Source organism: Delphinus delphis, chromosome 3 (assembly GCF_949987515.2).
Source record: "Delphinus delphis chromosome 3, mDelDel1.2, whole genome shotgun sequence".
In the NCBI taxonomy this organism is placed as follows: domain Eukaryota; kingdom Metazoa; phylum Chordata; class Mammalia; order Artiodactyla; family Delphinidae; genus Delphinus; species Delphinus delphis.
Window position 1 is genome coordinate 2817735 of NC_082685.1, and position 13577 is coordinate 2831311.

Here is a 13577-nt window from a genome sequence, read left to right on the forward strand (position 1 = left end):
GTCAGTCTGTGATTATTTCAAAATACAAAACAGCGCAGTTTTTTACTTGTGTGTGTATATTAGGATCTTTGCAAGTGTATCCCCTGCAGTGACTTTGGAAACTGTTTGAAAATGTTTAACCTGTAAAGTTAAACATACACCTGTCCTAGGAGCCAGAAATCCCATGCCCAGGCATTTCCCCAGGAGAAACAGAAACTTAGGTTCCCACAAAAACCTGGACATGAATGTTCACCACGGCTTTACTCACAATTGGTATTGGCTACGGGGCTGTATGCATTTCTAAGTTCTCATCGACTGCATGCCCCAAAGCACGGATTTTACTGGATGCAAGTTGTACCTTAATGGAAACCACTTCATTAAAGGAAATCATAAAAACAGTTATTAACCAGACTGTCAATTTGAGGTTCCCTTTCTGCCTTTATCCACATATGTTTTAATACAGTGGTAAGTAGCCACACATCCTCACTTTATCCATCTCCCTGTTTTTTCATGAAACACCTCCTCTGGGCTCCCCATCTTTGGGTACCATTTATAACAGTTGCTCCACTAGGAAAACACCCCACTGCATTAGCCATTCCCCCGTTGCAGGACACATGGTTTCATTCAATTTCTCACTATTATAAATAACACCGTTGTAAACACCTTTCTATATATAGCTTTTTATTTCTCTTGATTTTTGTTCCCTCGGGATAAATGCCCCAGCAAGGGATTTGAGAGGACAGCCTTGTAAGCTCCTGATGTCCAGTTTACGAGGCTGAGATGGGCCAACAGTACCAGAGAGTCGGGGACGAGCATATCCCTACCTGCGTCAGGTGTCGCTCTTCCTGCAGCCTTCCTGGTGTCCTGGGTGAATGAAGTGCTGGCAGCCCATGATCCCTCCAACCTACTTTCGTCAATTGCTAATGAGGCCAGCTTTGTTCACTTTGTGTTTTACCGGTTAAGTTACTTTCCACATGAATTCCTCGAGTGAGTCCTCTCCCGATATAAAATACCCAGCTAAGGTATTATTAACATGACAAAGAGGTCACTTTCCAGGGTATCGTTGCCATGGTTCTTCCTAGGTCGCTGGTCTTGGGTTTTAGTTTTATAGGTTTGCCGTGAAGAAGTTCTGAATAGTTTTATACAATCCTAGCTGTTAATCTCCACTCGTTCTGTTGCTTCAGTTGCTAGGGGGTAACTTCTCTGGGACAGAAAATCAACATTCTGTACATTTTCACTAATCTGTGTATATCTTCTTTTTCATCCCATGACTTGTTTTGTTTTGTTTTTTTACTTTGTGGCCACGCCGCACGGCATGTGGGATCTTAGTTCCCCAACCAGGGATTGAACCTGCGCCCCCTGCAGTGGAAGCGCAGAGTCTCAACCGCTGGACCACCAGGGAAGTACCCATTCTATGACTTTTTATATGGAATCTCTTTGGTTGGGAAAATGAGGCCTAATATAATCCAGAGGTTTCCCCCCTCCAATCCCCGGGGGAGGTGGCTCTGCCCCTGGGCCACACGGGGCCATGTCTGGGGACGTCTGTGGCTGTCACGACTGGGGGCCTCCTGGCATCGAGTGGGTGGGTCCAGGGTGACTGCTCTGCACCCCGCAGCGCCCGGGACGGCCCCCCACAGAGAGTGACATGGTCCCAGTGTCAGCAGGGCCTTGGGGGAGGGACCCCGTTCTAACTCGGTGTCCCCCATCCTGCCATCCCCCAGCTCGCCATCGAGAAACACCACCCTCCCCCAGTTGTGTTTAATCCTCATGTGCATTTGAGCCTGGCATCTGGGCTCAGGTCTGTAACACTCCGGTGATGACCCTCCCTCTGTAATCAGCGCAGCCTCACAATGCATCCTGGCGTGCTCAGGGCCTTCACGGTCCTTGCCTTGCAGCCACGCACCCGCGATGCTTCTGTGGGATCCAGCCTGACCCTGGTGACTTCCTAGCCCTTTACTGGGAGGCCAGCCAGGGCCTGCTGTCGTCTGTTAAGTTTCTATTTTTAGGCAAACCTCACCCCAGGTCATGCCCCCAGCCTTGCCACGCTAGAACCGGCCACTCCAGGCGGAATCTGACCGCTACCTGCAGCCCCAACCGCCTAACCCCTCCCTCCTGCTTCCCAAGGCCCTGCCCGGCTTCCAGGGCCTTCCAAGGCTCCACGGGCCAGGCAGGACTGGCCAGGTCAGGTGCCTGGAGCCGTCACGTGTCTCTGGCAGGGAGGCAGCTGGTGAGGAATGTTCCCGGGCTGACTCACGGCCACTGCCTGTCCTGCGAGAGGTGACCTAACCCCGGGGGGCACGCGGTGAGGCAGTGACTGACCGTGACACCGCCAGGACCAGGACGTCGGTCTGCTGTCTGGGCTGCCGTGATGCAACTACGTCTGGTCTCAGCTGCTCATGCACACACACCCGTGCACACACATAGATACAAACTGACACACGTGCATGCACACGCATGCAGGCTCACACACGCACATACATGTAAACAAATGCACACACACACGTGCATGCACACACACAAGCACACCCCCCCCCCCAATGCAGCCCACTCCGGCCGTCCCGGGGGGTCCAGGTTATAACCCAGCCTGGAGGGAGCCTCTCAGGGCATCGTGCCCGGAACAGCAAGCCAGCAGCACCGAGGGGCTTAGAGCTGACGAGGGAGGCCATGGTTTGGGGTGCCCCACGGGGTAGCCGGGCCTCCTAGGGTCCTGGTGGACACTCTGAGTGTGGGTGCTGAGCAGGACTCCCCGGCCTTCCAAGGAAAACATGCTGTGAAGCCACCCCATTTGTTCTCTGTCAGCATCTATATTTAGCGCTGAGTAATTTAGGTATTTTTAAGTCGAACCAAGGGCGGTTTTCCCTGAATTGGATGTTTTGTGGCCGCTTTGAAGCTCTCTGCTGAATCAGAGCCCTCTGGAAGCCCACATGTGGGCCCTGTATGCCCAGAGCAGACACATTCGGGCCTTTTCTGACCCAGAAAGGGGCCTGGGTGTCTGGCGGGAAGGCAGGCAGCCAGTAGTGTGGAAGGGATTTTTTTTTTTTAATGGAACTTGGATGGAGATCACTGTAGGTTCACACGCAGTCGTACCAGATCGCAGAGAGAAAGTCCCTGCATCACCTACCGAACACAGATTCCTGCAGTTTTACTTGTGTGTGTGTATTAGGATCTTTGCAAGTTTATCCCCTGTGCAGACACGTGAACCCCACACACACAGTCTAGATCTCCAGCACTTCACACAGCATGAGGACCCGGTGTCCGCCTGTCCACCCAGACCCCTCCCCAGGCCGCCGCCCCCCTGCAGCCACAAGCCTCTGGTCCATCTCCACGACCCTGTGGTCTCAGGGGTGTTCTGTACATGGAACCGCACAGCATGTGGCTCTGGGGACTGGCCTCCTCACTCCGCGCGATCCCCTGGAGGGCCATCCGAGACGTGCACGTCCGCGGTCCGTTCCTGTTTATTTCCGAAAGGGAAATTTCTTGAGAACCTGAACTCTGCCTTTACTTTTCTGCAGCCGCCCCTCTGGGAAACAGACAGAGGTACAATGTATGATGACAGAAGCACATGGTGCTACTGAAAGGCCTGGGTAAAAGCCAGCCCAGTCGGGCGGCTCCCCAGGACTCCTGAACTTGGGCTCTGCACCCCACCATCCTGAACGAACACTGCGTGGACACACTGGGAGCGTCTTCAACCCGGGCCATGCGCACACTGGGGCCAGGTCATTCTCTGATCCCATCTCAATGCCAGGAGCCCCTCTCCCTGTCGTGATGACCACAGACGTCCCCAGGTGTCGCCCAGTGTCCCCTGAGGACAGGATCTCCCCAGGTGAAACCCCTGGGTTACGGATTCCATGGACGCCCCCGGGGCAATGTGACCTCTGAGGTCCTGGATGCCGCACACATTTAAGTCCACACCTGAGTGGGAAGGAGAGGAGGAGGTGACTCTCAGATGCTGGGGCCCCCCCTGGTTTACACCAGCTGACCATCGGGGATTTATCCCGGTGTCCAGTGTGACCAGGGATCAGACTCGATTTCTCAGCCTTGGCATTATCATCATTTGGGGCTGGGCCGTCCTCTGTGGGGGGCCGCCCTGGGCACTGGGGTTGGGGGGTGTTGAGCAACAACTGTGGTTGAAAACCACAAATGTCCCCAGGCATTACCAAGTGTCCCCTGGGGGCAGGATGGCCCCAGTTGAGAACCAGTGTCCCAGGGCTCACTAAAATGTAGATTGGATGGAAAAAGTAGAATTTTCACCACCTTAAGGGACAGAAAAATTGTGCATAACTGAATTATAAAAAATAAATTTACATCACTCGTACATGGCTGGTGGGAATGTAGAATTGTGTAGCCACTCTGGAAAGCAGGCCGGTGTTCTCTTAAAAAATTAAACAAGCAGTCGCACTCCTCAGCATTTATCTCTGAGAAATAAAGGCTTATATTCACGCAGAAGCCTGCACACGGACGCCTGGGGCAGCTCTGTTGCTGACACAGCCAGAACCGGGAGCCAGCCCAGGTGTTCTCGGACAGGCAAAGGGTTACGGGGCACCTCCACACCGTGGTCCTTTACTGCAAAGGAATGAACTGTGGATAAGCACAGCCGCAGGGTGGATCTCCAGACAATTAGGTCGAGTGGGAAAAAACAGCCAATCCCGAAAGGCTCCTTACCGAGTGGTTCCATTTAAACAGTATTCTCCGGACTTCCCTGGTGGTCCAGTGGCTAAGACTCTGCGTTCCCAACGCAGAGGGCCCGGGTTCGATCCCTGGTCGGGGAACTAGATCCCACATGCCTCAACTAAGACCCGGCGCAGCCAAATAAATAAATATTGAAAAAATAAATAAATCGCATTCTCATCATTAATTGAATATGGATGTAAGTCAGGTTAAGATGGTTTTATCATTTTTTTTTCTACATTGCGTACTTTGACTTTTTATTTGAACAACAGTGAAACTTTGACTTTTTAACCGAAGTTGAATGGCATTTGTCTTAATCCTGCCCAGTTATAGACCAAATCATACCTAGAAGATGTTTGTGTTAATTTTACTTACACGAGCCATTTCCTGTTTAAGTGGCCTCACTCTGTCTATTGCATTGTTCTTGCCAAGTCTAAGCTCTGTCGTGTTGGGATTCTTCTAACACTGAATTTGTGGGGTAGAAACGTATCATGCGCTATACATTTTATTCATAATAACCTAAGTTAGAGCCTATTGCAACCTAAAATAAAGAAATAAATAAACAGCATTCTCAAGGCCATGGTACTAAAGTTTAAAAGGTGAACAATAGCCATGGCCTGGCCACCTGCTGTGGCCCCTGAAGGGAGGCATGAGGACCCTAGGGGTGGAAGTGCCCCCCATCTCCCCTGTGTCAAGGTCAGCATCCTGGTTATGACGTCACTACAGCTTTGCAAGATGCGGCCGCTGGGGGAAACCAGGCAGCGGGCGCACGGGCTGTCTCTACTGTTTTCTACAAATGCATGTGAATCTATGGGCATCGCAACATTTTAAATTTAATTAAATTTTAATTTGCCGGACAATTGACCAAATGAAGGAAGGAAACAGGCCCAGGCCCTGCAGAGAAGGGGTGGGGTACCCAGGACCCACGGGTGCAGGCTTCCCACGTGATCTGCCTTGGTCCAGAGCCAGGGGTCTCGCCCCTGGGCGACTCTGCCCCCAGAGGACACTGGGTCATGTCTGGGGACATCTGTGGTTGTCACACTGGGGGTGCTCCTGGTATCAGGTGGGTGGGGGCCAGGGAGGCTGCTCGACACCCCACAGGGCCCAGGACGGCCCCCAAGGAGAATGATCGGCCCCAGTGCCAACAGTATGGGGGGAGGGGACCCAATGCAGGAGCAGGAATCAGAGAAAACTCCCCTCGTTCTGAGCCAACCAGGAGCCGATGCAATGGTTTTGTGAGCTCTCCTGGGACCCTCAGTGGTCATGTCCAGTGAGCACTTACCCCCGACCAGCCTCAGGAGGGAACTGTAGGAGAAGATGTGCTTGGCCGGGCCTCTCACTGTGACCCAGGGGCACAGGCGTCATGGCTGCAGGGTGGCGGGGATTCAGGGCCCCCTGAGGTTTCCGGAAGTGGGGCATCCCTCCTCGACGTCCTCCACCTGCAGTCCTGGGGTGTCACAAGCCAGCTCACATCTGTCTACTTCTCCCCACAGCTCTCTGGACGACAGAGGCCCAGAGCTGATGGCAGACAATGTCAGCCACTAACAACATAGCCCAGGCTCGGAAGCTCGTGGAACAGCTCCGCATCGAAGCCGGGATCGAGCGCATCAAGGTGAGCAGGGGAGAGAGACCCCCGGGCGCGGCCTCAGCAAACGGTGGGCACGGAGGCTAGCAGGACGGTAGGGGTTTGCACTCGGCTCTGCCTCTCGCTGTGTGACCTTGGGCCACTCAACCTCTCTGAGCCTCAGTTTTCTCAGCAGAAAGACGCAGCTGATGTAAACCTACCTCATGGGTTGTTGTGACGATTGATGTGCCAGCATGCTTTGTAAACAGAGTGGGACCAGAGGCAGGCCTCGAGTGCTGCTGTGAGCCTGCCCCAGCCCTTGGGGTCCGTCCCTGGACAGCCCCAGAGAAGGCCAAATCAGGCCCCTCCAAAAGGGTCAGCGTGAGACAGTCACTTTCTCTTCTATCCCCTCATCCTCAGAGCTCTGTCCAGCTCCCCTTTTGTGACAGATGCAAAGAGAAGTCAGAGGCCTGGCCCCAGGGAAGAGAGGACACAGGGCCTTTCACTGTTTACTTTCGCCACTTCTGCGTTGATTGCATTTTTTGAAATAAGCATGTTTGGTTTTTAGCTAAAAAGAGAAAAAGGACAAGCAGCTCCTCCTAGCAAACGCTTAACCCATCAGGGACCAGGAACGTGCAAAGCAAAATAAGATAGTGCGTAATCGGGCAGTCAGCTCTGCGGGCTTTTTTTCTTTTTTTTAATTTGCGTAAAGTTAACTGTTTTTAAAGTGCGCGATTCAGTGGCATTTGGTGAACTCAAAATGTGCAACCATCATGACTAATTCCAGCACATTCCATCACCCCCAAAAAGAAGCCCGTCCCCATTAGCAATCACCCCACATCCCCTCCCCAGCCCCTGACAACCAGGAACCGACTGTCTGTCTGTAGATTTGCCTGTTCTGGACGTTTCCCATCAATGGAATCACACTGTGGGTCCTTCTGTGTCAGGCTTCTCTCACTGAGCATCATATCCTCAAGGTCCGTCCACGTTGTAGTGAGTGTCAGGGCTTCACTCCTTTGCATGGCTGACTGATGCTCCCGTGTGTGGAGGGACCGTATTTGTTTATATAGCTGAATCTTAAGTCCACGAGTGGACATCAGGATGACATCCAGGACTTTCAAAGGATATAGACCCACGGGCCAGTCATGGCCTCCTACACGAGAAAGCTGTCTGACACTGTTCGAAATCACCTTCTCACCAAACCCATGTCCACTTTGCAAAGGACGGTGAGCCACCTCCGAGAAGCTGATTCCTGCCCCAGACCCCAGCTTGTGGGTGGCTGGGTGAGGACCAGGGAGTGTCCATCCAGGGAAGACACGGGTCATTTATGCTTCCACATTAGCCGTGCTCTAGCTACCCACTGGATTAGTCAGGGATATATGACTATATGTTAGAGACAGAGAGGGAGCATGAGAGGTAGTTTAAGGCATTGGCTCACGCAGTCGTGGGGCTGGCAGGTCTCAGGGTGGCAGGGCTGAACCACAGGCTGGAGACCCAGGGAAGAGCTGATGCAACTTGAGTCTGAAGGCCGTCGGGAGGCAGAATTCCTTCCTCTTCGAGGGACCTCAGTCTTTTCTCTGAAGGCCTTCAACTGATTAGATGCGGCCCACCCACATTATGGAGCGTCACCAGTTTTCCTCAAAGTCCATCGATTTAAATGTTAATCTCACCTTAAAAAGACCTTCGTAGAGACATCTAGGCTGGCATTTGGCCACACACCCAGGTACCTGGCCTAGCTAAGCGGACACAGAGAATCAGCCGTTACTCCACGCATCTGCTCAGGCCTTGCTTCCCTCAGCACGGTCATCCCCCAGTCACTGCTGGTCGCGGGTTAGGAACGGAGGGCCCGGCAGTGCGGACACGGGACCCCATGTGGCCATGGGGCCAACCCCTGTCGTCGCCTTGCACCTCCAGCCCAGCCAGGTGGGAAGGAGGCTGCAGCACCCCCCGGGTGGTGTCGTGGGGGGCGCCTCCCACGAGGCGTCTGAATGTTCCAGGACTCTGAGCATTCAAAGCATTCCTTGGGGCTGAAGGCAGAGCAGCCCCGGTTGAAGTGGTTTCCTCTCAGCGCCGAGCCAGCCCCGGCCCTGGCGGAGGCCGCTGACTCAGGAGGCCGCTGACTCACCCGCCCGTTTGATGTCGGGAGGGCTCCCCCCGCGGGCGGCCTTTGAACGTGGGGAGGAGCAGAGTCGGGCGTGACCGGTCTCCCTCCTGTCCCGCCTGAGGTTTTGAGGCCCCAAGACGGCGACTGGGAGCGCAGGGCCGGCCTGAGTGAGAGGCCGGCGAGGCGAGGCAGAGGGCGCGCAGCATCCAGGGGCCCCCGGGGGCTTGTCTTCCAGGCGGAGCAGTGGAATCCGAGCCTGGGGCCCTGGCGCCCGGGGCCACAGCTCTGGGGCGCAGAAGACCCTCCGCAAACTTTCCCTGCCCGCCGCTCTTCCGGGTGGGAAGGGGACTGCTGAGGGGTCAAGGCCGCAGAGATGCACCCGGGACTCGAGGAGCCCCCCAGGCCCCACAACGCAGCCGCGGTGCTGCCAGCAGGGTGGGGCACCCCCCGGACACTAGGCACCACTTTACCCACGCCAGCTTCCCCAGGGCTGCGGTGGGCCCTCCCTGCATCTCCTCCCTCCTCTTTTGGGGACCCTGACGCAGGGGGTCCTAAGTGTCAGCCCCCTCACTATGGTCACCGACACCCCGACAGCTCACACAGCACAAGAATCAAATGCCGAAGGCCTTGTCCCGCCTCTCGGGCGATGTACCTGCAGGGTTCTGCCCGTCAGGTCCTTTCTTCGACTGATTCCTCCCCTGACCCTTCCCTTCAAACTCCACACAACCCCCTCTGGAGAAGGTTCAGTTCTTCTGCTTATTCAATCTTAAATTTCCGGTAAAATACATATACGTGACATAAAATTTACCATTAGTGATACTGAGTACCTTGACATTGTTGTGCAACCTGATGCACCACTGCCTAATTCCAGAATATTCCATCACCCCAGAAGGAGGCCCATCCCCATGAGCAGTCACTCCCCAGCCCCTGACAACTGCCCTCGGTGTCTGTGCATCTGCCTGTTCTGGACGTTTCCCATCAATGGAATCACACCCTGTGGGTCCTTCTGCGTCTGGCTTCTCTCACTGAGCATCGTGTTCTCAGGGTCCATCCACGTGGTAGCGAGTGTCCGTGCTTCTCTCCTTTTCGTGGCTGAGAGATGCTCCCGTGTGTGGAGGGACACGGTGTGTGTCTTCAGGTGACGGGCACTGGGGTTATCTCCACCTTTGTGCTGCCGTGGGCACGGCGCTTCTTATCTTTCCTCTCTTGTCCTTGTGCCCACACACAGGTCTCCAAAGCCTCCTCCGAACTCATGAGCTATTGTGAGCAGCACGCCCGGAACGACCCCCTGCTGGTGGGAGTCCCCGCCTCGGAGAACCCCTTTAAGGACAAGAAGCCTTGTATTATCCTATAGCTCTATCTTCCCTCAGCTCCTCCCTAACCCCCGCCCCCCCCACCCCGGCCAAGGCATCATTCAGTACACAGTCAAACAAAACTCTTCATTCCAAAAGAAATGCAAAAAGTTGCCGTCACCCAGGTGGGGTAAAATGTATCCTCTGGGTTCAGATGGATTTTCAGACCCCATATCGCAGCCCTGTCAGGGGCCGGGCTCCACCACCACTTCTCATGGGAAATAGCTGAAATGCCCAGGCAACGCGGTAACGATTTTTGAAAACGGCCTTGCCATTTGAGTCATGGTCTAGAGCCGAGCTGGGCGGGGAGACGGGAAGGAGGTGGGTGAATTAGCCGCTGGCGCGGCTGACCCGGCCGGGTGGCGAGTCTCACACAGTTGGCCATTTGTGAGGACTTCAGCCAGGTTGATGACGTGATGCCTTTGGCCAGGGTGTGTGAAGTGGACAAAAATTGGGTGGAGTTGGGAGGAGGGACATAACGAACTTTTTTCAGAAATCTTTCTCCTTTTCATTTAAAACCTCGTAATTCCGTACCGCTAAAATCGGGTGTCATTGGCTGAACTTGTAGCTAAGCTGGGTTGTGTGACTTGGATTTCAGGGGCCGGGAGGGGGGCTTTGCCTGTGAAACGCACCCCTGTCACCCAGGGTCACCCAGCTGTGTGGCTTTTGTGTGGCATGTGTCATCCGACAGCCATGCTGAGGCCCCCTCCCTTTCCTGGGGACCCCGCCCATCCCAGAAACGGATTTTCAGCCCATGGCTCTGGCCACTGCAACGGCCAGCTGTGCTTTCTTTAGTTTTAAGCACGAGACATCAGCGTGGGCAGTTAGAGGCTATGGTCATATTTGGCTCTTCCGTGTTTTGTTCTGTTTTTTTCCCACTTTCTGCATCTCCATGGCCATTTTTCAGACAGAAATGCAGCCTGGGGAGGCCAGCCCGGGGCCCCCTGGTGCTTCGGGGTATAAAATGTTGCGAGGGAATTCCCCGGTGGTCCAGTAGTTAGGACTCCGCGCTTCCACTGCAGGGGGCACGGTTTCCATCCCGGGGAACTAAGATCCCGCAAGCCGGGTGGGCGGCTGGCCAAAAAAATAGGTGTGAAATTGTCTGGAAGTAGCTGCAGAGGCCCTGGAGATGGGATCCTTTGCCCAGAAATGGAGAGGCACTGACAGTACTCCCCTCTGCGCTCACACCCAGCCGCCCGGAGCATCTGTAAGGTGTCGCGTAGTTGATGGTGAGGGCGGGCTGGGGGGCTCTTTGACAATTGCTGTTTCCTCTGTTACAACAAAAACATTTAAAGAGGTGGAGGCAGAAGGACAGGTCAGATGCACACCTGCTTTCGGCCGCCTGATCCCCGGTGGCCCACCTGCCCGTGCGGCCCTGCGGGGGCGGGGTGGGAAGTCAGGATCCCAGGGTCCCCCGAGCAGAAAGGCCCTAGGCAGCCGGCACAAGGCACGCGGGCTGGTGGGACCCGGAGCCTTGAGCTCCTCTCCCGACGCCTCTGCTCCCCTCGCGCCCCTGGGGCTCAGACCGTGCACAGCTGCGAAGGCTGGCGGGATGCCCGGCACCCCCATGGCCGGCTCCCGCGGGGTGCAGACCCAGGGCCAAGCTTCTCCCCAGCACCCAGCTCTCTCCGGCCGGTCCGGGAGCATCTGGGGCTTCGGGGAGCCCACTCCCCCACCCATGCAGGTGGAGGGGGGAAGCCACAAAGCCCCCCACCCCACGCTGCTGCCCCCGTACGCTGCGCAGGCAGCCAGCGGCCCAGGGGCGCCTGGCCTGCCCACGCCTGGCAGCACAGCAGGACAGAACAAAGCCTGTTCCAGAAACCCCGGGCGCACCCCACGGCTGGGGGTTGGGGAAGCCAGGGCACAGCGGGGCTTAGCCCGAGGGTCAGAGGGGCAGCTGGCAGAGCGAGTCTGCTGGCGAGGACAGCCCACCAGCCATCTGCCGACTGGTCACCCTTTGCTCCGTCCGTGACAGAAGCCTTAATCCCTTCAGCCTGAGCTCGGTCTGCGCACACCCAGCCGTCCTCCTGCGCCCCTACTGTCCCGGCCTCCCGCTGCCAGGCCCCGAAGAGGACAAGGGGTCCCGGTGCTGAGGTCACAGGTCCCCGGGCCCAGGCCTGCCCTCTCTCTCGGGCCCCTGCCCTGCCAGCTGTGCCAAGTCTATCCCCACCACGTGTCCCCGCCGACTGACCCTGGAGAAGCCAGTGGGAAGCCAAGCCCAGGACCCCTGGCCGATGGGGTGGAGGGACCCGAGTTTGGCAGCCCCATCGCTGGCGGCCGATGGCCGCCCCACCCCACCCCCACAAGCCCTGAAGCAAAATCGCACCGGGCCAGAGGCCCCCGAGTCAAGACCCCAGGGACCCAGCGGTCTGGGTAAACTGAGGCCCAAAGAGGGGGAGGACCACCGTCCCCCAGCCCCGCCCCATGGCCACACCTGCCCCGCTGCCTCCCCAGGTGCCCGCAGCCTCGGAGCCCAGGGAGGAGGCAGTGGGCAAAAGCCCCACCGTGGGTTTCTTTCCAGCGGAGGAAAAAGCGCTCTTTTCCTTTTTTTTTCTTCTTCAACATCAGGGTCCCCAGCATAGGCCTGAAGCATCACACAAGCATCACACAAGCTTGTGCTCTCCTGGTGCAAGTGTCAGTGTGAAACCATGGTTTTCAGGGCGTTGGGAGACTGTAAGTGCCCCGCGAGGCCGGGAGCCGGCAGTGGCAGCGCGGGCCTCGGGGGAAACCGGCGCCTCGCAACCACATCCCGGGGGGAATTAAGGACACAGGCGCCCAAAAAAGGCAGCCCTGGGCGACGCGGGGTTTCTGTCTGCAGCCTGCAGTGTTTCCTGTGGGCCTGGCCCGGCCCGGCCCCTCCCCCATCCTCCCTAAAGGTCACCCCCCAGGCCAAGAATTAAGTGACTCGGTTGTGACCTCCAGCCCCCTTGGACGGATGGGGACGCAGAAGGTGCTCTTTCTCCCTTTGATGTCCCGGCCACCCTGTCCTGTCGTCGCTGGGCCTCCAGGCAGCTCATCCATCTCGAGCCCGGGGCGGGCAGGAAGAGGCCATCGGACCCCCGCCCCAAGCATGAGTGACCGGGGGCAGTTTCCGGGCCACGGTGAGGCCACCACAGGTCGCTCGTCCTTCAAGAACCTGCCGCGGGGCGCCTTGAAAAGAAGCCATATGTCGACACCACTCCCCCGCTCCCCTCCCCGCCCCCCGCCCCGTTTCCTTCTGTCCTCAGAGACCATTGCCAAACATTGTAAAGACCGGTTCCCGGTTCTCAGAAAGCAATCCGTGGTTCTAGTGGGTTCTACCCCATCTGCGTTTGGATGTCCAGTGCTTTTTATTTCTGATTTTTAAAAACTTCCAGGTGTGCCACACCCACTTTCCTGCAGTGTTTGAATATTGTGTGGAATTGTTAATACCAAGTGAATTAATGCACAATAAAAAGTCTCACTGTTCCTTTCCTCCGGGCTCCGACCCTTCCTTGGCTCCCTGGCCGCTGCGTGCGGGGGGGGGGGGGGGGGGGGGGGGGGACGGACAGGGCGGGGTCTTGGCTCCGGCGGGACGGCTTCCCCTCCACCCCCCACTGACCCAGCTGCCCCGGGAAGAGGCAGAGTGGATAGAACCAGAGGCAGCGTGGATAGAACCGGGCTTCAGGCAGCAGCACAGACAAGGGAGCTTCAGCTTCTGATCTACAGTGGGAGAATTTCGGGGGACGCTATCTGAGGATCTCCACGCGCGTAAGCCGTGGGTCCCACGGTTTGGAGGGCCGTGGGAAAGCGCCACGCTCCTCCGGGAGCTTGGAGCCTGTGAAGATCTTGATCTTGCCCCGTCCTGCTCTGCGTCACCCAGAGACCACCCTCGACCACCAGACGCCCAGGAAAAAGTGGAGGGAATCTTGGCCCTGCCCCATAGCACACC

General features: G+C 56.6%; 1 protein-coding gene across 3 annotated transcripts in view; it reads left to right on the forward strand.

The window, feature by feature from the left end:
* The window catches only part of GNG7 (G protein subunit gamma 7), a 153850-nt gene extending 140730 nt beyond the window's left edge, over positions 1-13120 (forward strand). For all 3 annotated transcript variants that reach the window (XM_060007320.1, XM_060007321.1, XM_060007322.1), the window contains 2 exons: positions 6141-6259; positions 9544-13120. In XM_060007320.1, coding sequence (XP_059863303.1) covers positions 6179-6259; positions 9544-9669 — 207 coding nt within the window. In that variant the 5' untranslated portion in view covers positions 6141-6178 and the 3' untranslated portion in view covers positions 9670-13120. The remainder of the gene's footprint in view (positions 1-6140; positions 6260-9543) is intronic.
* The last annotated feature ends 457 nt before the right edge of the window (positions 13121-13577 follow it).